Below are 27,675 nucleotides of genomic sequence, written 5' to 3'. Positions count from 1 at the left end.
ATTATCTAACGTCCACATGGCTATTATAGCACTTTGATATAAAAGGAGTCACGAAATGCCTTGATAAATTCAATTGGGCGGCCGCTTTTTAATATAACGAAAGTTACACCTCTGAATTATGAATGGTAGACAATCATTTAAACATTATCTCTGTATTCATTATTTTAATAATGCCTACTTGTCTTTCATAACATAACCATATACTATACTTACGCAAGTACGTCTTACATCTCATGCGTGTATTTTGACATGAACTTTATGACGTCAACCGTGCTAAATTAGAGCTTCAGTTTGACATAATAATAAATGTGTCAACACTGTTAAAACGATGACACATATAGGCCGTGCTCTTGGGAAAGGGGGTCAAATTCATATGCGTAAAGTGTCGTCCCAGATTAGCCTGTGCAGTCCGCGTAGGCTACTCAAGGACGACACTTTCCGCCTCTATGATTTTTTTCGTTTACAAAAATTTTCTTCTTAGCAAAAATTTAGTTTAGGCGGAAAGTGTCTTCCCTGATATGCCTGTGCGGATTACATAGGCTAATCTGGGAAGACACTTAACGCACATGCATTAACCCCCTTTGTTCACAGAGCACGGCTCATATCAATGTGTAGTAGTACTACGAATTGGACAGAAACTAGACTGTGATTGATTAACAAGTTTAAAAGTTAGCAGTTATACTCGGTGAGTGTTATTGCAGTCGTACTTTTTTTAAATAAGAGAATCATACATGCTTTTTTTCCACAACATTATGAATATACATCGATTTAATGACATAATAAACAACATAATGAGGCACATTAACTATTCATGTTGTATTTTCTTTTCTAACATACGGCTAATACAATCGCAACCAGATTGCGTTGGCAAGATTTAATATATTTAATATATCAGAAACGTTTGACGAGGATATCATAATTCGCGAACATGAGGTGATAGTGGTGTTATTTAAGGCGGAGAAGTAAATGTTATCTTCGTTTACATTCGATATTCGATTCGATGGTTAAAATATTCGATTTTACAGATAGTCGATGATGACATTTCCAATATTATCTAACACAGGCGATATCGTCCATTGGTTCAAAAAGGTACCTTTTTGCACCAAGGGGGCGATATATCGTTACACGACTCAACGGTTTTTAGCAAGCCTTGTTTTTATACTCTTCGGTACGATTTCGTATCAGATACGTGCACATTTTCAGTAATTCTACTTTGCCAGATGTTCCTGTAGCTACAGTTTAAGGTTTAAACACTTTAACGTCAATGTGAGATGCCAAAAGTGCGTGCTATCGAAAACCGTTAAGCTTACAACACACGTGCGTCTTAATTTGCCAACCAAGCCTTAGTAAAATACTCAGTCAACACGGCCTGAAAGCCAGTATGACATCACATATACTTTAATGAATTGTTTGTATTTTTTAGTATCTGGTGTACATGTGTATTTAAATATATATAAAAAACACATGTACATTGGCACACGTAATAAAATATGTAAACAGCATGTGCTGTATTTAATTATTGTGTTTTATAGTCAATTAGTTAAAAAAACGTGGTATTAATATGGTAGGACAAAAACGTTCGAAAGAAACACATTAAGCACATGTGGTGCCGTTGCACTATTCAAACAAACACTGAACCCGTATACGTTTCACTTGACCAGATTAGATGCACTCATGTGATGGTGAAATAGCGAGTAAACCTATATTATATAAAATATAATAGTATCGTGATTTATTGTAGTATAAACACCATATGTGTCTTGTTCTGAGAAAACTGGGCTTAATTCATGTGCGTAAAGTGTCGTACCAGATTAGCCTGTGCAGTCCGCACAGGCTAATCAGGGACGACACTTTACGCTTTAATGGTATTTTTAGTTTCAAGGAAGTCCCTCCTTACCGAAAATCAAGTTGAGGCGGAAAGTGTCGTCCCTGATAAGCCTGTGCGGACTGCAAGGCTAATCTGGGACAACATTTTACGCACATGCATTATGACCAGCTTTCACAGAACAAGACACACATAATCTTTATTAATCAGGTGCACATAACGAGACTATGATGTATTTTTGTTTAAACAAGTAGACGTATTATTTTTATGAATTCGAACGTAATGAAATCCTAAGTGACGTTTCTACCAGTATGTTTTTGTGTTTAGAATGCATGTTAATAAAATTATCAAATACACGTTTGAACCGAGGGCCAAGTAAAGCCTGATATACATTTATTATTAATTTCATGCCTATGGTTAGAAGCCTTATTTACACTCAAAATCAATGGATATTTCGTAAAATAAAGTTAACCCATGAACATTCAGTGTTTCTTATAGCAATAGCGAAAATTTCAACGCTAGATGTTGTGTGGTGACATTAAAGGGAATATACATTGTCAATGTGCAGATATCGTCGCGGAAAATTCACATGGAACATATTGTGACACAAAAAAAAATAAAAACAAGCATTTTGTATCTCATTTAAACTATGTTACCAGACCATAATTTGCGTTGTAAATTTTGCTATTGCTATAAAGAACACTGATTTTTTACGTGTTCATTTAATTATACGAAATATTTAGCGAGACTTCGGTTTGTCCTATCGTCCGTAAGTCTGTCTCGCTTCTTATAAGGGAAATAAATCAAACTCTGCAAGAATTGATGTAATTTAAATGAATCTTCTTTTGATGATAAATAACTTCAATAGAAATGGCATTAGCACCATAACTATCTCTTCTCTTAAAGACATAAAGGGTTATGGTATTTCGTTTATTGTTCATGTGTTGGGCATTTATTCACCAGTATTGTATTGTTTTGCCTATTTTGGACGAATACTCTTTACGTCGTGAAGGGAATCTTACACAAATTCATATAGTGATTTGGAACACTGAAGGGCAGTACAGAGTAAAATCATTCCTCTTTCTACTGTATTGCATTGTTATTGTTAGTGTTGCATATGCTAATTTTCTTAATAAACTTGTCTGTGTTCTTATACTTTGAATAACAATATCACACATTCGGTTCGGAAAACTTCCTTGGCATTTTTCTCTTACAGTGACACCACTTGTTTAAGTACAGAGTGCACACATGTCCGCAACTTCCGGTCAGCATTTGCTGAAACTTAATGGATAAAATAATTACCGCTGAGGTGTGCACTGAGAGACGATGTTCTGCTGAAAATGAAATTATATATCCATAAATCTCCCGGAACAATAAGCGGGGATCTTTTTCAAAACTCTACACGTCCCCCTTTGTTCAAGCCTCTGAACATTTTCCATGCACATAAAATAACGCCGCATCCCTCTGAAGAATGGACAAAAGAAACACAGTTGCCAAGCAACGCAACCTCAAGACAGTAAGAACACATTCAGCGTGTACATCTTGTAAAGTGCATTCCCCAGTAATTTCTGACTAGACTTTAATACATCAATTATTACATCGTTCATAAAACGTGTTATCATTGTTCAGTCTGTTTGTGCGTAATTACTGATCCGTAAGTTAACTGCTATCCTTGTGGTTTTTCATTGCAGAATAGACAAAACCAGCACATGCATAAAATATATTTTTGACAATTGGTCACTTACCGCGAAGCAACTGTAAGAGTTATGTTTTCCAGAAAATATCCCTTAGAAAGCATTAAACCTTTATCAGACAAAAAGTTATTGCAATAGCGCCAAGTTGTCTACACAAAATCAAAACTCAACCAAATACGTTTCATGTAAAATGTTTTAAAAAAGGAGCCTTTTCACAGATTTTGGCATGTTTTGAAGTTTGTCATTAAATGCTTTATATTGATAAATGTAAAAATTAACATTTAAAAGCTCCAGTAAAAAATCAAAAATTAAATTTAAAACAGGAAAAAAGTTGCCCGCAGCAGGGCTCGAACCAGTGACACCTGAAGTAAAAACGGATTAGCCAACTGAGCTATCCTGCCAAGCATACATAAAATGCGTATTTTATACGTTATATGAGCAATCTTCGTAGTTTCAAAAATTTAAACGACAACAACAGAACTCTCCAAATGTTTCAATCGTTTTGCGTTGCAACGCTTTATAATTTTGAGGTTTTTAAATCGTCAAAAGATGCCTATAATGGCTATATTAGACCATGGCAAATGTTCAGTAATACTGTTTCCTCACAAATATCATAACTATACCGAACATTTGCGAATCTGAAACAACTTTTTTCATTTTTTCAATTTACCAAACCGTGAAAAGATCCCTTTAATTAATACATGATCTGGCGGTAGATATGCAATTTGATTTGCACGTGTATTTGGTGTCTAGCATTGCTTAGATTGTAAATCAATTTATACTTTACTCCAACAGCTGTTATGGTGAAACAACATGCAGACATACCAGTTTCACAACATTATTTACTGTTAAAATATATTAAATACACATGATAGTCCATTCAAAATGATGAGGTATTTGAAATAAATTAAAATTATTTAAACATTTCTTAAATATAACACAAAAATTAACAATGACTGTATAACTATAAGGATGTCACATTAAATATCACGTATAAATTGTTATGTGAAAGCATCATAAATATATTGCACATAACAACACAAATACAATTAATAATTGAATACAGTAAATGCATAATTACAACATTTAGCATATATTGACATCTATCTCACAACTTGTATAAAAAATATTCGACATAAAATTGAATTCATTTTAAATAAATAACAAAAATAAATTAACATTTGTGTGCATACAGACGCAAATCGCAATGCTCCAAACATTGCGTTTTACGGAATACAGACCAAAATGATCTATATGAATCTAAATTTAACAAAAGCTAGTCAATAGGCTTTTGATCACGATATTATTTATAGCAGGTCCAAACACAAAACATGTGACAAATGCAGACATATAACTGAAACTTATTCTTTACTATTGATGAACAATACATTAAAAGCATGTTGGTTTTATAATTCAAGTGTCAAGATTTTTGGAATCGTAAACAAACAAATCAAAGAAATCGACTGACGATGGGGTAGGCGTAAAAAGGTTAGCAATGAAAATTAAGGATGCAATTTCCAGCTAACCGCCAATAACTTAATACTACACGTCGTAGATTCTCAACCAATTATAAAATATATATCGTTTCATCTCCGAGTTTTCGTAGCAACAGTTAATGGTCCTTTTCTTCTGGGGGTCTTAAAGGGATTCCCATTTTTATAAACACCGATTCTTCCGTGGGGGTGGCACTGGCGTACCTTCGTAGATCTTTTATGTCCCCTGTAATTGGAACATAACATAGTTTTATTACACATATATTTTACAGTTTCTAGTGCTAAACATAATAATATTAATACACAATACATGAATATAGTAAGTGGATTAAGCAGAAAGGTTATAAAATAATAATGGATTATTTTTACAGATAATTTTGCAAAATTCGTTGTATATCGCATGTTAACAGTGTATTTAGCTATATATGGAACCTTTTAAATACATGAATGTATTTATAATCCATAAAGTGAAACAGTTATTGTAATTTGGAAGAGCATGAAATAATACAATTCGAATCAAACCACATATTATTTAAGAAGCAACGGCACAATTACGAATTATAGTTATACTTCATGTATATGTATAATATATATCAGCACCTAGTCTATTATCAGTAAAATATAACAACAATTATAATTTCAAAACATAAAAATAATTATAATTTCGAAGAACCACACACCTCTGTTCTGTTCCTGTAATTTGGGCATTTAAACTCTGGAGTAAAAGTGAAATAAAATGCTTTAGAATAGTATATATGCGATTGTGACAAATTATCATAAATATCTTTACATATGGTCTTTAAGGCATATTTGAAATACCAAGTTGCGTATTTATTTATTGACTTTACGCAGTGACAAGCTAAAATATCGCACTGACACATTTAACCGGTCGATTCTGTTTTTGCAAAGATATCTTAGGCAAATCCAAATGCATGAGTAATAAGGAATTGAAGTGTGAAAAGCTGATTTGGGATATATATTCTTACTTTTTTTCTTTCAAATATTTAAAGAAAGCAGTGACTTTTCACTAAAGCTTTCAGGAATAGTTTTGACAAATCATTTAGATTCATATGCCAAGTTTGATAAGTATCCCACATGAACGTCGGTTCCGTTACTTTCCCGTACATTTCACTATTCTGATACGAGGCCTACAGTGATACAATTTCAAGGCTGATATGGCACGTATGACACGTGTACTGACGTAAACATAGAAAGAACGAGTAGTATACCACCTATTCACGTTCATTTTACTTAACAAGCGGTAGATACGTTTTTTCACATGAGCTTACGAAAACCAAACGTTTAAAATGATAAGACTACATTTAATTTGATACTACACGCTTCACACCTATATTCAATAAAACCTCAAATGTATCAGTAATTCTTCGCACGCAATAGTCACTTTTTGTTGACAACGGCTTACGTAAATACAAGTGCTGAGGGACTTGGGGCTAACAGCGACAGTGATAGTGTAGGATATGAGTTGTAAAACCAAAAGATAAACTAGGTCTAATAAGGTTGGTTTAAGCCTCGACTTAGTGTGTTCAAATATTTAGAATAAATTATAAATGACCAATTTCGAAATATGATTATAAAGTAAATATGATGGTGTAAAATAAATTACAATATATTTCCAACAGGCTTGATTATGATAATACTTTGATATAAAAGACGTCCCGTGCTACGCTGAGAAATGTCAATATACCCGCTTGGTAATGTAATAAAATTGAACACCAATAGAAACGTGTCATTTTACACGAGCACATATACACGTGAGCTACCGACGACGCGATAACATTTAACGTCCACGAATTGATTTACACCTTTGCATTATGAAGGGTAGTCAATAATTAACACATAATTCACACATCATCTCTGTATTCGTTATTTTAATTAGACCTACGCGTCGTCCATTCAAATAGTATACCTGTATTCATTATTTTGATAATGCCTAATTGTCTTTGATATCGAAAACATAACATACGCAAGTACGTCTTACATCATGCGCGCATTTTGACATGAAGTATATGACGTCAACGGGGCACAATTAGAGCTTCTTTCTGACATATTAATTAATGTGCCAACGTAAAAATACGTATTTACAATCTTTGTTCTGGACTTACGATTAATTATGACATTTCAAACGTTATCTAACAACGGCGGAATACCGTTACATGACGCAACAGTCATTAATAAGCCTTTAAGTAATCCCCTGTAAGATTTTGGATCAGATGCGTGTAAATAGTCTACGATGCTACTTTATCACCACTTCCTGCTGCTATTAGTTAGTAATAAACACCATACCATCATGATAACGGCCTTCTTTCGGAAACACGAACGCTTACAACACACGGGGTTCTAAATTTTCAAACCAAGCCTAAGTCAAAGGCTCTGTAAAGAAGGACGTCATCTCTGTATGACATCACACGTAGTTTATTTATTTTTTTAATAATTTAGTATTTCAGGTATTGTTGCATATCAAATGAAACAGGTGTACATGGGCAAACATGATTATCTCAGGTAACAGCAGGCGCTGTATTTAATAATTGTGTTGTATAGCCAATTAGTTGAACAGCCATGATATTTACATGACAGGACAAACACGGTCGAAAAAAACAACAACACAATTTTCACATGCGGGGCTGGCGTGTTATGCGAACACTCTCAACACGTGTATTTTTTATTTGACCACATTAGATTTCCAAATGTTTAATAGCGAGGAAACCTATAATTATTGCAAATAATGAATCGTCATGTATTGTATTTTAAAAACCATATAACTTGATCATATTTTTATTTAGTAATTGTGTAAAACTTCATTCCTAAGCTCGATCCCTGAAGAGTTTAACAGACTCACTGGAAATATAAATAAAATACACTTTTTTATGTTTCGCGCCCACATTTATTTGTTAAGTTTCCGATGCCTTTGAGCAAATCTTTTATTATCTCTTGCATGAACAATTTGTGATCATATTCCCCGTATACGACGCCAACATTCAAGGAATGCTCTTACAGTGACATTTCCATCTTCTTCGCCAGATGACGCAACGAGCTATTGAAATGGGCGGAGCCTGTGAAGTATACCAGCGCGCATGCGTACTCGTCGTATGGCACAACGATGATATCCAGGCGTCGGTGATGAAACAATTAATACATGCCTAGTTAAGCTAAAGAGCGACCGCGTGATGGAGTATAACAATACGTGTTTAGCAAACCATGGCCATAAGAAATGTATTGGCGTTAGTAAGGGACTATCTATATATTTTCCATACACCGTATGCAGAAAACATCGTCTTGGATTCGAAGAATGTTATGGAACATATTTTATGAAATACATAATTTGAATGGAAGTGTATTGTCGATATGAGTGGTCGCATATGTTTTTTGTTTTCGTTTTAAAACTTCTTATGATGCTTTCATTTTTTCCAGTCCTTTGGAAAGTCACATTGTTTGCCAACGTATGTCCTTTTATACTAAAATGAAGGCCTGGCAGGGAGCATGTCTCGTATAAACCCGCAAAAAAATACTTGAGGCAATTACTGTGTTCTTCTCTATTTTGTTGGAATTACAACCTGGGCGACCCCTTTCAATTTTCAACATACACATTCAATAAGTAATGACTATACTTTTAAAGTGTCAGTATGTCAACAAAACACTAACATTAACTTTTTTTTAGAGGTTTCAAAAACATAGGTATAAAAACTCATTGTAATAAACTAACGTAATTTACCGTTAAAAAACAGTAACAACATCGCACGATATCAATTTACGTTTATTTAAATAATTACGTATGCCAACAAATTCAAGAACACAAAACCATTGAGATGGTACAATATTGCGTCATATAATTGAGTGACCTTTATATTATGTATTTGTTCAATACGTCATGCATCATGTTCTTATTGTGAGAATACTAAACTATGCAAGACTCAGATTTCTACAATTTTCTTTGATCAGTGCCAACCCACGCATACTATAAATGTCAATAGAATGCAATGTATTCAGTTGTTTTCTGATTAATATTCAGTCGCAAATCTTCGTTAATATCTTATGGAGACAGCTGTGCGGGAACAATATAGAATACGACTTACACGACTGGATAGAATAACACTAGGACGAAAAGTAAATAATAGCATTGCCGTATACGGAAGATTTTCAAAAGATATCAAGAACTTCGTCATAACAACATGTGATAGAATTGACGTGCTGATACTCACAGCTGTTAAACGAATGCATACGGTGACAATACGAGGAAAATCAAATAATGCATTACCGCATATTGAAGATTTGTCGTACATTTTTATGCGTTTTTACATAGCTGGGACTGGACCATTTGATAGAAAATCAAAACCGCTGTAATTTGAGTGGTTTCAACCAAAGATGTAATCAAATTAACCTATAGCTCATACGATCATTGTGGGAAATGGGTTATTCTAAATCGTTTTGTATTTTATTCCCGATAGAACAGGTATTGTCTTTGCTAAACACTGTTTTGTTAGTTTATGAAAAGTGGAAAGCATCAATGTTTACCAGTACTCTATGCTTTCATGGCAATTAGAAAACACGATGACAGTTCTTCACGTAGGTTAATTATAGTGACCGCTAACACACACTAAAAAACTGTATGAATTTTAAAGGTATCCATACTCTTTTAATTGTTTTATCTCATAAAGCTACATTTGGATGAGACAATGACTGTCTTGTGAAAGCTTCGTGGAAGCTGTGAGTGACATAATAGTAGTAACAACGTACGAGCAAATATACACATAGCAATATAATCTATATGCATGTTAATTTTGACAGAAATGATAATTTTTTCATGTTGATATTACGATAAGTAGATAGTCACGGTATACCTTGCTGTTCTCTCCTGGCAACTTGCAAACGCCAAGGTATTTCTTCTGGTTGCCGTTATCTTCAGCCGTGACAAGGTCGCCCGTCAGAAATCCTGCAAAATATATCATATTTGTCCCCTTTGTCTTTTTTCATTTTAAGTTCAACTATTTAAGCCAATTGTTATGATTAATTAACTCTTCTCACTCTGAGAAAAGATTGCTGAAGAAAGTTGCCAATCATATCCAAGAGCACATATGCCAATGATATCCAAGAGCACATACTTACATTACTTAAGCTATTAAAGGGGCCTTTTCACGTTTGGGTAAATTGACAAAATTGAAAAAGTTGTTTCAGATTCGCAAATTTTTGTTTGAGTTATGATATTTGTGGGGAAATTGTAATTCTGAACATTTACAATGCTCTAAAATAACCATTACATGCATCTTTTGACGATTTCAAAACCCGAAAATTATCAAGCGTTGCAACGCGAAACGAATTAATAATTTGGAGTTCTGTTGTTGTCGTTATATTATGTGAAACTACGAGTATTGCTTATATTAAGTATAAAATATATTAGATATTGTATCCGGAAGGATGGCCGAGTGGTTTAAGTAGATTGTTCTTTTACTCCAGGACTCCAGGGGTCAGTGGTTCGAGCCCTGCTGAGGGTTACCTTTTTTTCTTTTATTCTTTTTTTACTGAAGCTTTTTATATCTAATGTTCATTTACCAATATAAAGCATTTTATGAAAAACTTCAAAACATGCCAAAATCTGTGAAAAGGCCCCTTTAACGGTGCCGCGGCGAAGTGGGGTGATACAGCACTCTGGGACAGAAATTTATAGTTTCCCAGTGTATTGTGTCAAAATTAATTAATTCGCACACATTACAATCGGAAAAAACCACATGTAGGAAAATAATAACATGCGCGTACAATCGTCATGGTTGTTTATGTAAGTGATTTGTGAATGGGATTAAAAGGCTTTTACCACTTAAAGTATCTAATAGAAAGCCATTTACTGGAAGAATTTAAGTGGTTCCATGACACATTTATTTCGTCAAAAAAAATAAATATTTTATCGAGTATTTTAGATTTGAACTACTCGTTAACGAATCACAACTACTGACAAACAGCAGTCTTATTGTTAGGTCAGAAATGGAAAGTTGTTAACAACAAATACAGTGGCTATTTAATTTATTTTAAAGGGAAAAGCAGGGGGGGGGGGCTAAAACAGTCAAACTATTTTCCTCTTCTTAAAAAATGGAGTAGATCTTCCGATCCTAAAGCCTTATGCGATAAATACTGAATATATACGCAAGTACAATTTCGTGCATTTATTATTTTGGCAAAAATAGTAAGACATGTGTGCTTTCTATGTTTTTGTTAAATGTGTCTGCAATCAATTGCGATTGGGAGAGGGAGTCACTTAACCGGGTTTGGCCCTATATATCACATGCAAATTATCTAGTCACTTTTAACGATGTGATAGTAAACGGCCTTGTTAATGAAATGCAAATTAGCTTGTCCGTTTGTTGATGACATACTAAACGTATATTTGGAAAAACGTTTTATTGACGATCTAACAAAAAACTGTACATACTCTAGTGTTAATTAATTGAAATGAGCTTAGCATTCAGTGAAAAACTTAGCATGTTTCCTATGTGAGGTATTTTATGTACATAAAGACCCCCCCCACACACACACTCTTCAAAAATCAGACAATCCGATTATCGTGTAAATTTAAACAAAAGGGCCTCAAAGACCCAAATTCGCTCACCTGAGATACAAAAGAACTGATCTGTTCTGTACAGCCCAAAATATAATTAGAAAAAATGTTCTTACACATTTTCATGAAGAGTGAACTATAAATGCCCCCTTGTGGCAATGTTTTTCAAAAGACTGGAACCATTTTCGAACTCATCCAAGATATCATTAAAACAAATGTTCAAAATAAGTTTCATGAAGATTGGACAATAAATGTGACTTTTAGAATGTTAACAAGTTTTTACTATAGTCATTTTAGGAAAATGCCCCGCCCCCTGGCCCCTTAACTAGTCCAATATATCATTAGACATTTGGACAAATCTTCTGACAAAGTTTCACGAAGATCCAACAATAAATGTGGCCTCTAGAGTGTAAACAAGGCAAATATTCATGACGCAAAACGGACGACAGACAATGGACGAAAGCTGATCGCAAAAGTTTGCCATGAGCAAAAAATATTTAGCTCATAAAGATTGTCACCATGTTTGAAGATATCACTAAATCTAAATGAGTAAAAAAATCAATAGATGATCAGAACATATGTACGCAGCAAGTATCATTAAGATTGAACTGACAATGTGAGTAACAGTATTCACAATGTTTCGCTGTAGACAACTATAGACATTCAAAAAAAAAACTGCCCTCCACCCGAGTGCCTTGTTTTTAAACAAATATGAACTATATTCAGACTCATCTTGCAATTATATTTCCAATTAAAACAACTCGTTTCAAACACAAATCTTTGATAATCACAAACAAATTCAGACCTCGTAAATAAACAAGACAAGACAAATAGAACAACAAGGTACCAACCAGGTTCACTCAGAGATGTTTATTGATTTTGCTGCTCTGCATGTGGCTGATAAAGGTCAGTTGAAGGAATTAAGTATGCATTCATGATTGGAGGTCAAACAATACATACTATCAACCGTTTCTTCTCCTCTATGTAATTTTCTGCCAAATAAATATTTCAACATTTCACAAACTTTCAGAATATTTAATAAATAAATGTGGCCTCTAGAGTGTTAACAATGTTTTACTATGGCCATATATAGCCGTATAAGGAAAAATGCCCCGCCCCGTGGTGACCATGTTTTTCAACCAACCGAAATCATTTTCAAACTCGTCCAAGATATAATTGGGACACATCTTCTGATCAAGTTACATGATGATCTGACAATAAATGTGGCCTCTAGAGTGTTAACAAGGTTTTACTATAGCCATATACGGAAAAATGTTCCGCCACCTGGTAGCCATGTTTTTCAACCAACCGGAACCATTTTCGATCTTATCCAAGATTTTATTGGGACAAAACTTCTGGGCAAGTTTCATGAAATCGGACAATAAATGTGGCCCCTATAGTGTTTACACGTTTTTACTACAGCCATGTAAGGAAAAATGCAAATATTTTTAAACCAATCGAAACCATTTTCGAACTCGTTCAAGATATCATTGGTAGAAATCTTCTTACAAAATTTCATGAAGATCGGATCTATAGTCATGTAAGAACATGTTTTTCAACCAACCGGAACCAATTTCGAACTACTGTGAAACCATTTATTTTCGACAGCACAAAATTTCGTCATTTTGATAAAAATGACGATTTCGTCAGCACTTAAATTCGCCGATTTCTGATTTTGAATTTTAAAAAATTTGCGTCAGTCAATATCCGATTTGTGTGTAATACATATTCGCGATCAATCGCAGTTGCAAAAAATCGTGGTACGAACGCGGGAACACAGTTGAGAATCACTGCAGGAGGTGGGGCCTGTTTGTCACATGCCAATTAACTAGTCTTTTGTTATCAAGGGACAGTAATGGACCCGTTTAATGTATGCCATTCACACGTTCATTGTTATGATTAGCGGACAAGTGGGATCGAATAACCGTTAACGAGTGTTTGTAACAACGAAGCCAATTGCCATAGTCTTATTTTATTATTATAATTCCCATACTGATAACAATCGTATCGTAATTTGGAGGTTCCAGATTGTTAAGTGTTTTTTTTCCAAATAAAATGCTTTTTTTATTCTGATATCGACATTAAAATTATAAACTCTATGTGTGTGTTTGTTGTTAAAAAGTAAACTACTGGTAAATAAATCAATAATGTCAATAATTTAAAAATAAATAAATTGATACATATAAAATAGTAATAAGTGTGGTTAAACGCAAACAATCAAACAACAAACAGCAATTAAAATATTCTTTATTAATTTGTGATAAATACGCATGTTGATCACACATCGTCATCTTTTCATTTGGTTTATTGTCTTTCATCGGCATTCGCTGCGTGATAGCTAATATGCAACACCCCTGAAAAACACAATGCACCTAATGGGTAATAAAGTTATAAACAATTAGCGCTTATTCATTACCATTCTACATAAACGAAGTCAGCGCATTCGATACAGCTATACCGCACACGCGTTTTAAAGAAGTGTAACGTGTCAGTTAAGTACCTTGTGTAATCTACATCCCTTTGTGTCAAAACCGGATTAATCTTGATTACGAAACAACAGTGAATGTGTGCATGGATTATGTTGGAATTTAATGCCTCATGTCTACGGTAAAGTTTTAAAATAGTGTTCAACTTAGTGTTTGTTTTTGTTCAAACATAGAGCATGATTGTTCGTTAGGATCTTAAATTCGCCGATCGGTCGACTGACGAAATTTATGAAAATTAATGTCTGACGATTAATAATGGTTTCACAGTAGTCGAAGATTTTATAAGCACAAATTGTCTGACCAAATTTCATGATGATCGGACAATAAATGTGGCCTCTAGTGTGTAACAAGGCAAATGTTGACGCCGCAAGACGGACAAAAGGCGATCACAAAAGTTCACCATGAGCATCTTGTGATTACGTGAGCTAAAAATAAACCAAATTTGCTCATTACAAATCTAATTGTACTCACTTGCGTTAAGATTCCACAATTAATTCGGGATTTTCGAAACTACATAAGTTGTCTCTCATTTGGGTATACACGAGTATCCCTGGTAAAAAGTGGTCCGTCTAAAATGGGTATATGACTCATATCCGCGGATATGACCGAAACGTGCGGATATGGACGAATACAAATCGACACTTTTTCTGCAATGTTTATTTCAATCTTTAATTTAAAAAAAATACACAATATTTTTTAAATATATTAGTATTGTCTCAAATTATAACAATTTAATAGACATTATCATTTATCCAACTCTAAATTCATATCCGCGAACATGACGAAGTGCCAGAAGATTGTTTTAGGGCTACACACCACAAACAATATAACCACGCCGACACCATATATGTTTTGTTGTTTAAGTTTAAATAATGTTTATATAATATACTGAATGTATTATTATTCTTAATGTCGTCTGAAAACTTTAGAATTTAGATATACAATATGCTTTAGAAAATAGTAAAGTATTTTGGGCCGATTATCGCCAGACCACAAGTAATTAATGATGTTACTTTTCTCTGGTTATATTTTAATTTGAATACACAATGTTGAATTTATTTAAATATACTGAATGTTATGAATGCATTAAATATTGTCTGAAATGTCACTGTTTCAAGTGGCATTTTTCATTTGAAAATAAATGATGATTTCAAATGCGCGAACATGATAAAATCGACGAATGTGGTTTATCAAATAAAGGATCTATATTTGTAGTGCTATAATAACTTTATGCAAGGTAAAAATATCTTCTATTTCATTGTTACTATATATTTATGCTTTCCGGTGGTTTATTGAGCAATAAAGTGAATGAAAACTGATAATTTAACTGTTTCAAACTGTGAACATTGACAGCGAAAATTATCGATAATTTTCACTTTTTACTGTGAAATGACGTCATTTTTTTGACGAAATTACGTCATTATCCCAGCGAAAATCTTTTGGTAAACTCTTATACAATGTGTCAACATTTTTGTTATTCCGTCTTGACAGAGTTGTCGTTCGTGCGGGTAGGTATACCTACTTCCGGTGTTAAGGAAAACGATGGGGAAATACTACTGTTCCAAGTTAAATGCAATAATTTTAGCGGTATAATCGTTAAATTTTCAAAATAGTAAAATTACATAAATTGCCTAAAGACTCATGTACAAGAAAAGCTTGGATGATAGCAATTTGCCGGAAAACTTGGTTTCCAACGGCGTATACTCGCGTCTCTTCCGACCACTTTCGAGACGGAATCTGTCAAAACTCTGTTGACCGAAACAAAATTCCTACTGAAAATTTACCTCAGCGCAAAGTAGTACCAAAACATGAAAGAAAGCAGCGTACATTTAGAGCCCCACTTCCAGAAAATATTCCTGTAATCTCTGCCCTACATTTCCATTCGTAAGTACCAGACAGGAAGCATGTTTTGTAGTCATAATCCATATTGTCCACATCATGTTCAAAGGGTTAATAAAAATATACGTTTTCCCTATAGTTTCATCCATTCCTATGAATTCAGCCACCAAATGTAAGACATGTTTGGATAAACATGAGGTATTGATCTTATTTTTGTCAGAAAAAGTTTAACATGATATTAAAAGGATAAAATAAAAAACAATAGATCTAGTCAAATTTTGATAATGTATTTCTTTTATCCTATATAATTTTACATACATTCATACATGTAAGCGTTATGCATTTAAATCAACAAATTCATGAACATTTCATTATTTATAATGAATAATATGTCCGACACATAAAATGAAAAATAAAAAAATAAACAGACCCACCCGCCATAATTTTCCCCAAAATTTGGATGAGTTATTTATTTTTCTATTACCTAATGTTGAAAATTCCATTCCAAATGTCTCGTTTCTTGGTTTATTTTTGGAGTTTTCACTTCATGAACACTTATATTTGTTAATGCAGCATCAACTTACTTAAACAATATCCCGGAAAGAAAAAAATAATGCATTTGGATATCAACCGTACTTTCGTTTAAACAACTGACGACAGAAATAATTCGATTTACGATGTTACTATTAATTTAGTTTTAGTGGAGATTCGTTAATAAGACACAAAGACACTATTTTGTTATACAGATCATTTCGTCTTAGAGGAGTGGGTGAGTCATGTAAAATATCGAATAATATATATATTTTTATAAACAACTGGTAGCAAGATGAGTTGCAGATAATTGGTCAGTAACCACATTTGAACTAAATCTTTGACCTGTTAATTCTTTTTAGCTCAATTCAACAGTGAAAAATGCCCATAATATCACTTTAAAATCGATAATCCACCGAATCCAACAAATATCCTCTATATATTATTGTTTATTAGTACGTATAAATATGCACGTCATTTTATTTATTCAAATGAACAAAGGATATCATAGTGCTACATTTAAATGTTTCAAGAATGATTAAAATTATTATAGTTGCGATGTTATTGAAAAGCAATGCATGTCCCGCTCAAAGTTTAGATTTTTCGTTAATATTATATTTTATAAGTGAATGTAACAGCTGTAATATTAATCTTAAACATATAGGCTTCGTATTTTAACTTATCGGGATATTGGATATGAACTGTTGAAATATTAACGAAAATTCTAAAATTTGAACTATAATGGTTATAATCATTCTTGAAACATTTAAATGTAGCACTACGATATCCTCGGTTCATTTGAATAAATAAAATAACGTGCATATTTTTACGTTCCAATAAACTATACTATATAGTAACAATCAAATATAAGATAATTGTACCTTGCATATTTAATACATATTGTGTATTTTTCATTAAACATTGAAATTGACATTGCAGAAAAAGTGTCGATATTGCTTATATTCGTCCATATCCGCACTTTTCTGTCATATCCGCGGATATGAGTCATATACGCATTTTAGACGGACTGCTTTTTACCCGGGATACTCGCATTCTATACATAAATGGTGACGTCACTACGTTATTGTCACCTCTATACTTAGACGCATCACGCACCTCCATTTGGAGGCATTTATGACTACGACACAAAGAAGTCGGCGGATGAATGAAGAATTTGCTTTATAAGTAAACTTTCATGTTATGATTTAAAAGTCAAGTATAATTTTGTTCAGTCTTACGGTCTTATGTTAGTATCATTTCAAATTTTCGTAAGTTTTCAACAATTTCGCTCTTTATTCATTTTTTTTTAAACTGTACTTTCACTTTCGGTTGTACAACAACATGTATCCTTTATTGACGAAAGTTTGCAATGAAATAGCGTTTTCAAAACCGCTTAAAAAGTTTCAGAAGGTGTATCTGATGCATGTTATGAATAGACACAATGTCATAGCTATATTGCCGACTAGTATAAGAACAATTTGGTATTTCAAGTGGCTCCATTTGCATTGCAAGAAAAGTTCAAATTGACTTGTTCAGTTTGTTAAATTTTGACACCCTAAGTATATATTTTTTTATAAATGCCTGATAGTTTTTTTTTCTTTAAATAATTGAGATCAATGAAAATTTTAGTAAAAGCACAGCATTGCTGTTCTATGATGGTCATTTTTTAGTGGAATAGTATGTTACAATAAAACAATTATAACTGTTGTATTAATGAATTTAGATTAGGTTTAGGTGTCATCTTTAAATGGGGTAGTAATTCATTATATGAGATTAGCACATTATATAGTTGAAAAATAAATAACACTTTAATGACTTACCATAGTAAAATAAAGTAGCATAGAATATGTTGCAGGTCATAAAATGTAAAACTGAAATTGAAGAAGCTTTACAAATATTTTACACTGATAACACTGTTGGTTTTCAAAAAAAAAATCTTCCTATCTACCTGCCCTAGTTTTTTTGGGGCAAATTTAAATATTATTAATATCATTGAGTTAAATTTTTAAAATATCAATATGTTTTGATTACATTAGCTTATTTTATTATTAATAATAAATACTTTGCAAGGAAAGTCCAATTCTGTTTTAATTAGTCTTAATTAGGTACTAGTAAAATTGAAAATATCAGTGACATCCAAAACTTGGCTTATATGCGAATGAATGCATATTTTCTTTGACAGTTACATAGTGCCCTATTTAATTGGATTAAAAACAACAAATAACTATAGTTCCACAACCCAGCCTAAGTTGACTCAAACTGAATTAATTCATCAATTGATCCTATTTAATTATATTAAAAATAACATGTAAGATTTTGAGAATATTCCATGTATTCCTCTAGTATTCCTCTAGTACACCAACATGCACGTCTTACTAATAATTTACATGCACTCCTTAAACAGTTTAACAAAAATAATGAATGATTAATCCAAAGAAAACAACAAACAAGCTGCTTCATATTAAAAGTTAATTACATAAGATTACATAAGCAAAAAAAATCATTTTGATAATAAATCAAGATTATACTTCAACCAAACCATTATAAATTTATTGTGGGGTGGGGGGGGGGGTAATGTAAGCACTAAAACTAAAATGGGGGAAATGTCTGGGGAGGGAACATCTTAGGGGGAGCGTCCGGAATTCTTGCTAAGGGCGACAGTGTTGTTAATGTGTCTTTAGAAGAAATAACTGAAGGAAAGTACTCATTGGTGTATGCCCATCCAGAAGCATTTCTGAGCATATCAATTGGAACAGCAATATTGAGTGCATTTGAAAGAGATATAACTGTTTCATGCATTGCTTTTGATGAAGCCCACAAGTCATGGTCCTTTAATGGTAGCTTTTCTATTAGGGAATTTTATACTTATTTTTTACTCTACAATCTAGCTCTTTTGTCATAAAATGAGAAGTTTTATTATCCAACAGGTTTTGTGTTTGAACCTCACAAATTTTATAATACCAAAGTCCCATCATATAATCATCATCACAATCAGCAGCAGCATTATCATATTCATCATCATCATCTTTAGCAGCAGCATCATTGTGTTCTATTATCAGAATTCAATACAAATACAAACACAACCATTACAACTCTTACTACTACTACTACTAATTAATTAAGTATCTACTACTACAACAAGAACAACAACTACGACTGCTACTACTGATCTTACTTCTACTACTACTAGTCTACTACTACTACTACTACTACTACTACTACTACTACTACTACTACTACTACTACTACTACTACTACAACTACTACTACTACTACTCCTACCACCACCACCACCACAACCACCACCACTACTACTACTACTACTACTACTACTACTTGGTACACCAGAACTTGTTGTCCATGGAGACGATAATGAGAACTCCCAGAGTATTGATCGAACCCACGCCCAGCGGACATCATTCTCCATAGCGACCATGAATTAATATTTGACGCCATGTAAAACATATTTTACCTTATTACAAAAAACATGGAATTCACAAAATGACTGAAAATTCTTTAAAATAAATGCAAATTTGAAACAAAACAACCTAAGCAATACATAATAAGAAACACTACATTATTGAAACACTGATACCATGAACATTTTAGGGTGTAACACCTTATGTACATGGACCAGACCTTTTGTGTACTTTGAAACTTTATGTACCACCTACATAAAATATAGGTGTTATTGTCCATTCATTCATAGCAGTCCTAATGAATTAAGGTCATTCTCTAAACATGATTAAAGTCTAAAGAAGGAAATAATTTGATTTTTTTACAGTTTGAACATTAAGGTCATTCTCTCTTCTCTTCAAAGTATCACATTTCAATTATACAATATAATACAAACATTTTAGACTTTATAATCCTTAGTCAGGATAAGATAAGAGACAAATGAATTTTTATAATTTACTTCAATTTCAGGTAAGACTAATAAGTCATTTATTAAGTACTACATGTACTTGGGCTAATAAATTAAACTAAGACACTCAGTGACACTTAGACAATCTGACAAAATATAAAATCTATAGCCAATATATAAGTCTAAATTCATAAATACTATCACACAAAATACATTTCATCAATAACACACATTCATATTAAATTAGTTATCTCTTTATATTATAAATATGGTACATAAAGTGTCAGATAGTGGTACATAAAGTGTCGGTACATAAACGGACTGGTGAGTAATGTGTGACATTCAACATTTTAAAAATCAGTTAACAATATATGGACTTCATTGTTTTGCATATACGCAATCAAAGCATATTTATTAAAAATTAAAACGCACTGTTCATGGCTGTATCTTTTTATTTATACATGCATAAACTATTCTGGTTATTAATACATTTTTAAAATTATATATAAACAAGAGAACCACATTATGGGTGCCAAGTTAGGCTGCGGTGCAGTTTTGAATAAATTAAATTTATTAAAAGAATTTTTTAGAGGTTAGTGACCTTGACCTTTGACCGAGTGACCCCAAAATGGGTGTGGCGTGTAAAAATCATCACGGTGCATATACATGTGAGGTTTCAATGTTATAGGTGGAAGCACTTTGATATTAGAGCCGATGTAAAGATTTTAGCACGACACGGACATCTGACGACATGCTATGACAATACCTAGGGTTTTCCCCGAAAACAGCCGAGCTAAAATTGAGCGCCATTAGTCCAAATTTTTGACGCTCTTAAATATTAAGCTACTTATTATATGGGTAATATTTGTAGCAAAGAATTTAGCCCATATAAAAAGTATCTATAAATTCTTTGCGCGTCTTATAAGTAAGACTAGAGCGCCATATAAATTAAATGGAAAACATACAACATTATGTCAAGAAAAATAAAGCTGTAAAAATCTCACCTGCTCGTCTTTGATGTTGCAATTAGCACATTCAGCATTTTCGGTATCTACTAAATAAATATATGAAAGTGCCAAATGTCCAAGATACCATGACGTCCTCCTCAAAATGTTGGATCCTTTGAGTTTGAACTCCATTTATTTTATCCCTGATTAATCCTCTCACACATGAGGCCTACATGTAAAATTCCTTGTAATGTTCACAGCGTTTATTTTAAATCGTTTACTTTCTCAAATTTCAGCAGGTATTTAATTATAAATATTTATTTATTATTTTGATTTATTTACTATTTCGAAGATACAGTCTTGCAACGTGTTTAGTTAGTCTAAGTTACGTGTTTAGTGATTCTTACAAACAATAGACTGACATGAAAAGTGGCTCCTTTTGAAGCACAAACTGCATCCATGTATATATTACAGCTGGCCCGGTTTGATGGGGCCTGTTTTTGATAATAATTAGTTACCATTTTTCACTTCCGTGTTTATTATGTTTACCAACGCCATGATGGAAAAAAGTCCGTTTCCCACAATGCTTAGCGCGCATTCACACAGGTCAGTAAGACCGGTGTGACACATTGGGGATACTCGTGATACCTACACGAATGGGAGACAACTTATGTAGTTTCGAAATGACCGAATTATAGTATACAGTAACGAATGCCCTTCGTTAATATGCAACAGGGAGCATTCCAGATTCGCCGACGTTGTACATCGTCTTTTTTTTCTAAACCAAAGTTTTTGACCAGAACTCCGATATAATCGCACAACATTTCAAAGCTCACATATATCTATCAAATTTATAGATTTTATTTGTTGAGTGATATAGGTTTTGTGCCAAAAAACATTTGCGCGCCACTAATATTTGTGTAGGGAGGGAGTGGATGTTTCGTCCCACTGATACATATTATAGTACTATACATGATAATTATGAAAATTGAATACAATATTTTTTATACTGTCAAATAAATATATTCATATATGTGTAAAGTGTAAATTGTTTTTCTTAGGCCAATATAAATTAAATGAAGTGTTTGTGACTTTAAATTATCAGTGTAATTTAAACAGTTAATTAACCCTTTATTAAAAGAAATACATTATATTTATGGACATTATCATAATTCAATATCTATTTTTACAAAAGTCGTTAGTCATTTATTTCTGGAATGCTAATTAATAATGAGCGAATTGCAAATCATACGTGCACCTGTAATGTCATTCCAATTATTTATGAGCGACTAAAACAATTAATAAACGACACGTGTAACTGTCATTGATATAGGACATTAGCCATTTTCGTTTTCGCCAAAAAACCCACTGACATAATTGTGAAATCACGGAAATAATGTTACCCAGGCATTTAAAATGACCATTTACGTCAGAAAGTGCGGTGTACATGTCAGCTAATCGCTCACCCTAAAATGAAATGACAGCGCATACTATATGTTCGCTACATTGTAGTATGTTAATGTATCATCTACCTATGCGTCAGGTCTAGCGTCGATAAGGACGGGGGTGAAACATGTCATATATTTGCCCACGAGCGTACTGTGAATGCGGTAAACAAAGTCACAACATGACTAAGATATACCGAAAGATACAATTCACTGGAATGTGAGAAACATACAAAGCACTAACCTTCCAAAAGCGGTGATAGTAACTATCAAAACAGAATCGAAAGTTTACATTACATTCGAGTGTGAAGTACGTATGTCTGCAGAAAAAGTTTATCAAAAGTTTAATTGCCTTCTTAACCATCAGACTTTGTTAGTAGTACTCATTTGCCATGGACGTGAGATTTGATTAAATTCATTACATACACAGGTGTATGATACTACGTACTAAAAGACATGTACTTCATGAGATAGGGCATATTCAAATCGATGGCTGGGCGTAAAAGAAGTCAGGACCACCTATTAAGGCTTTTTTAAATAATGAAATGAGACACAAAGAAAACAGCCAAAGCAAGTAAGGGAAACAAACATATTACAGTAAGTATTCTCATTACTTCTCATACAGGATATTTTTTATTTCTTTCCTAATAGAGAAGAAAATCAAACGTGGGAAGGCATAAGGAGTATAAAAAAGGTCAAAGCCAGTGACATGCAATGAACTACAGCGCACACCCAATGCAAGGGAATGACATCTAAATAATTATTTCCAATAAGGCTCATGTTACTTGAGAGCTCATGTATACAATAGAAAACGTAACCCCGAGATTTATTATTAGATTTTCACAATTGGTTAACAAACTGATTTAAAAAGGCAATGCCGATGTTTTGTTAAAACGAATGCCTGCTAGAATACTGAAAAACGACCGCTGATATTGAAGTTATAATCGGTCAGATCAAGGTCGATACAATATCGAGCAATATTTATGCAAAAATGGCATGTATAGTTTCGATAATATACTTGGTTATGAATATCTTTGTTGAAGTCAATGTGTGTAATAATTAATTGATTATGTTTGATTAAGTTTAATTTTATATCCTTTTACCACAAGTTATGACTTATGTACATGACAATTCTTATTTATGTATGTTTAAGCGAGGCAGAAAACAAACCCTCCCACGGATAAGTACCATATATTCGATTGGCTGTGTTGTTAGTTTTTACTAATAATTATTGGGTCCTAAACCTAGGTGTAACGTTTAAGCATTGCAAAACGCATGTCTGTGAAAGACAACAAATTAGCTAACACTAATCAGAGCGCATTTTCTTTCGAAATCAAACTCGAAATCAAACTGACCGCGTCTATTCTATACAAGTAATAACAAACATGTAAACGGCAACACTCCATTTTTATAATTGTTTATATGTCGTAAGTGGAATTTTTTAAATATTTTAAAATTAAAATCTACATGCGACATCCTGTTTGACCGTATCGAAAATACGAACGTCGAACCGCATACTTGTATGGAAAAAATATATATAGGAGAAAAACACAAAAAGTTGAAATAAAACGATAACACCCAGAAAAATTAACATGGTTAATCAATTGACAGTGACGAAAAACAGAACGTCAGACCGCGACTTTTTATTGAAAAACAAAAAAACACGAACAGACTTAAACAATAAGTTGACAGAAAACGCCACAATCCTTCAAAGTCAACACTGTAAAATGACCCAACGAACGAACAATCAACTAACCGACTTAAACAATGTCGTAGTATGGTAAACAGTAAACAAGTTTAATTGAACTCGAAGGGAACTCCTCGCAGTGACGAAGTCATCGATCGAAGTGTTCGTTAATTCCGTTCAGAAGGCGAACACTGATTCTTGATGTTGACTTCATCGACGACACCACATCGATTCCATCTGCTGTTTTATCTTTCTGTCATCTCATATTTCTGATCATTAACAGGTCCCTTATTTTCCATGATAACGCAAATATCAATAACAATAACAACATATGAATATTGACATTCCAATAATTACGTTTTAACTCCATCAACGGTCGTTAGGTTTGTATAGAGTCTTGATCAAATAAGCAACGAGGAATAAATAAAAATCCACACTTTTGAAATAAAAACGATGAACATAAAATTTAACATAATGTTCTTTAATCCGGTGAAATAAGTTTGAAATACACCGTGTAAACTTAAATTATTTGTACAAGAATTTTGTATGAAAAACACAACAACAAACAAACAACGATGACAATATTTCTGCGTTTTTTTGCTAAACAATAAATAATAATTAACTAAGAAATTTACATAGTTATGAAACGGTCAGTTCGTTTAAGACTATATAATCAAGAGTTGTGTTTAAGACAATTACTCACTCTTTATTTTGCGCGAATCAATTTAAAACATGCCAGAACCGTTTCCAAAACAGCTACAGCTTCGTTTGCATTATAATTGAAACACAGCAAAAAAATCACACAACGCGTATATAAACCCAATATAATGAATTTTTAGTTCACGCACCCCAGTTTAAATCATTTTTTTAAGTGGCTATGACAAGTAAAACTAGGTTAGTATTGCAAATTACCTATTGTCTTATACTAAATTCTTCAAACCTTATTTTTGCCGATGGCCTACTGTAAATAAATTTATCGCACTTATAAACTCAGAATAAAAAATTGTACTGAATAATTTAGCAAAATTCGTTTTCTTTGCAAATAAGACCAGAACACTGCAGAGTGATTAAAAAAAAGGATTCATTACATTTGTTAGTATCATTCCAAACATCATTGTGTGTACATGTACTATTTATGCTCTTGTTAACCATTGTTGTTAATTGTATGTCTTACCCACTGTATATTTGTTCTATATATTGTTTGCTATAAACATTGTATATGTTTTATGCAATAAGGAATATGGTATGGTATATATATATATATATATATATATATATATATATATATATATATATATATAAAGAAACATTTTCATTATGCTAATTTACTATAATATAAAAATAAGCAAGCATCAAACTCATGACTTAAGATTCTTGTCTTACGACGGTATGAAAAAACTTCAAAGAAGACATCGTGACTGCGCTGTCATGATTGGGAACTAACCCCGTCCAATATACAGATGAAGAGAATACTCACAATCAGTTGTCAAAATTTAAACATGAAAAGGGCCAAACAAACAAGCCCTATAAAACAAAAGGCTTTTTATCTCATAGTGCATAAACGATTTTCTTATTTTATATAGCGAGTTTATATAAACATACATGGTCGATATATATTATATAATGTGTCTTAAATAAAAGAGCTTTGGAACTTTGATAATGTGTAAACAATTGTTATTTGAGTGGGTTCTTTTTATAAAGTTACATTGTTTTCGTAAATCTGAAACAATACTTTGCCATCTGTGCAATTTCCCCACTCTTTCACGTAGTATCTTTATACCCGATGCATGAGGTAAATCACATCATTGATGGAATGGATTGCGTTAATGACAAGTTGTTAACGATTTAATAAAATACAACACATTTTGAACAGTTCTCCGGATCCTCTTACAACAGAATTCTATAAGATACTTGAAGTAAATGCCACAACTGATGGTTTAACGAAAGTATTGCATTCCACGATTCATCAATACGAACACTCATGGATTGGCGCATTTACTGACGTGCTTGTGCTCCGATCATGACTTTGATAGTCAGGATAATAAGATGATATGGGCATCCGAATATGACCGGCATCAATCAGCATTTATTTGGGCTGTGCTCTGGGAAAATGGGCTTAATGCATGAGCGTAAAGTGTCGTCCCGGATTAGCATGTGCAGTCCACACAGGCTAGTCAGGGACGACACTTTCCGCTTTATGATATTTTTCATTGAAAGAAAGTCTCTTCGGAAAGTGTCGGCCATGATTACCGGTAGCCTGTGCGACTACACAGGTTAATCTGGGATCATACTCTACCCACATGTATTAAACACCCTTTTATCAGAGCGCGACTCATACATTTATTTAATGTATTTTGCATAACGCGTAATTCAATCACAAACTTACATATTATACACTCATTCAAGTATTTTATGAGGTTTAAATATTTTAAGGCAATTAATCTTGTGTATGTTTTTATATAGATTCATGGAACGGTAAACCGATCTATTAACATAAAACGATTAAAACTTAAACTGTTTGGAACTGATCGCTCATCGCACCAAGGCAAACCGGATTCAATCCCCGAAGCAGGTGGCTTTGTTGGTGGTCACTATACCTGAAAGGTGGGGTTTCCTAAGGGTAATTCGGTTTTTCCCCCACATCACCAAGACCACAACCAAATTTAAAATCTATAAGCGACACCTAGAAAAAGCTGGAAATTGCAGCTATAAATACAAAATGGTGCAACTATAGTGAGTATGGTAAGTTAATTAGGTACAATTGCTGGGACACACTCCGGGTCAGAACATAATGCAGTATTAGACAGGAAAAGACGTTATAAACTTCGAAATGCAAACACACGATTTATACAAAGCGATTGTAGGCATAGTAATACCTCACACTTACATCATAATAAAAAAGAAACCAAAATCGCGTTTAAAACGATTTTAATCAGATGTACATATGCAGACGTAAGATGACAACGTGGTTGTCAACACGTGATGCGTTAAACATAACATTACACACATAATTGTAGTGTACAAGTGTAGTCAGTACGATCATCCAGGTAACACAAAAAACTATGCATGGACAATGAAAAAATCTATTCGAACAATCCAAGAACATTATTAAAAACAAATGCTTTGTTAATGCATTTATATTTTATATAAATATCTGATTATAAATAATCTGGCAAACCAAACCAACCAAAACTTACATTTTCAATATTACAAAAATATATGTTCAACAATTATAAAATCATACGACTATTAAAGAAAGCTTGGAAATTAGAATTAAAATTACAAATGTTAACGAAAACTG

The 27,675-nt window shown here is 33.0% G+C and overlaps 1 protein-coding gene across 1 annotated transcript in view; it reads right to left on the bottom strand.

Moving 5' to 3' along the window:
- Positions 1-4,457: 4,457 nt before the first annotated feature.
- LOC127837014 (DNA polymerase lambda-like) overlaps positions 4,458-27,675 on the bottom strand; it is a 61,942-nt gene continuing 38,724 nt past the window's right edge. The window contains 2 exon segments of the mRNA XM_052363710.1: positions 4,458-5,238; positions 9,869-9,960. Coding sequence (XP_052219670.1) covers positions 5,230-5,238; positions 9,869-9,960 — 101 coding nt within the window. The 3' untranslated portion in view covers positions 4,458-5,229.

The sequence above is a fragment of the Dreissena polymorpha genome, chromosome 7, assembly GCF_020536995.1.
Source record: "Dreissena polymorpha isolate Duluth1 chromosome 7, UMN_Dpol_1.0, whole genome shotgun sequence".
NCBI classification, from domain to species: Eukaryota; Metazoa; Mollusca; class Bivalvia; order Myida; family Dreissenidae; genus Dreissena; species Dreissena polymorpha.
The sequence above is the reverse complement of the archived record's forward strand: the minus strand, read 5'-3'. Positions and strand labels throughout refer to the sequence as shown.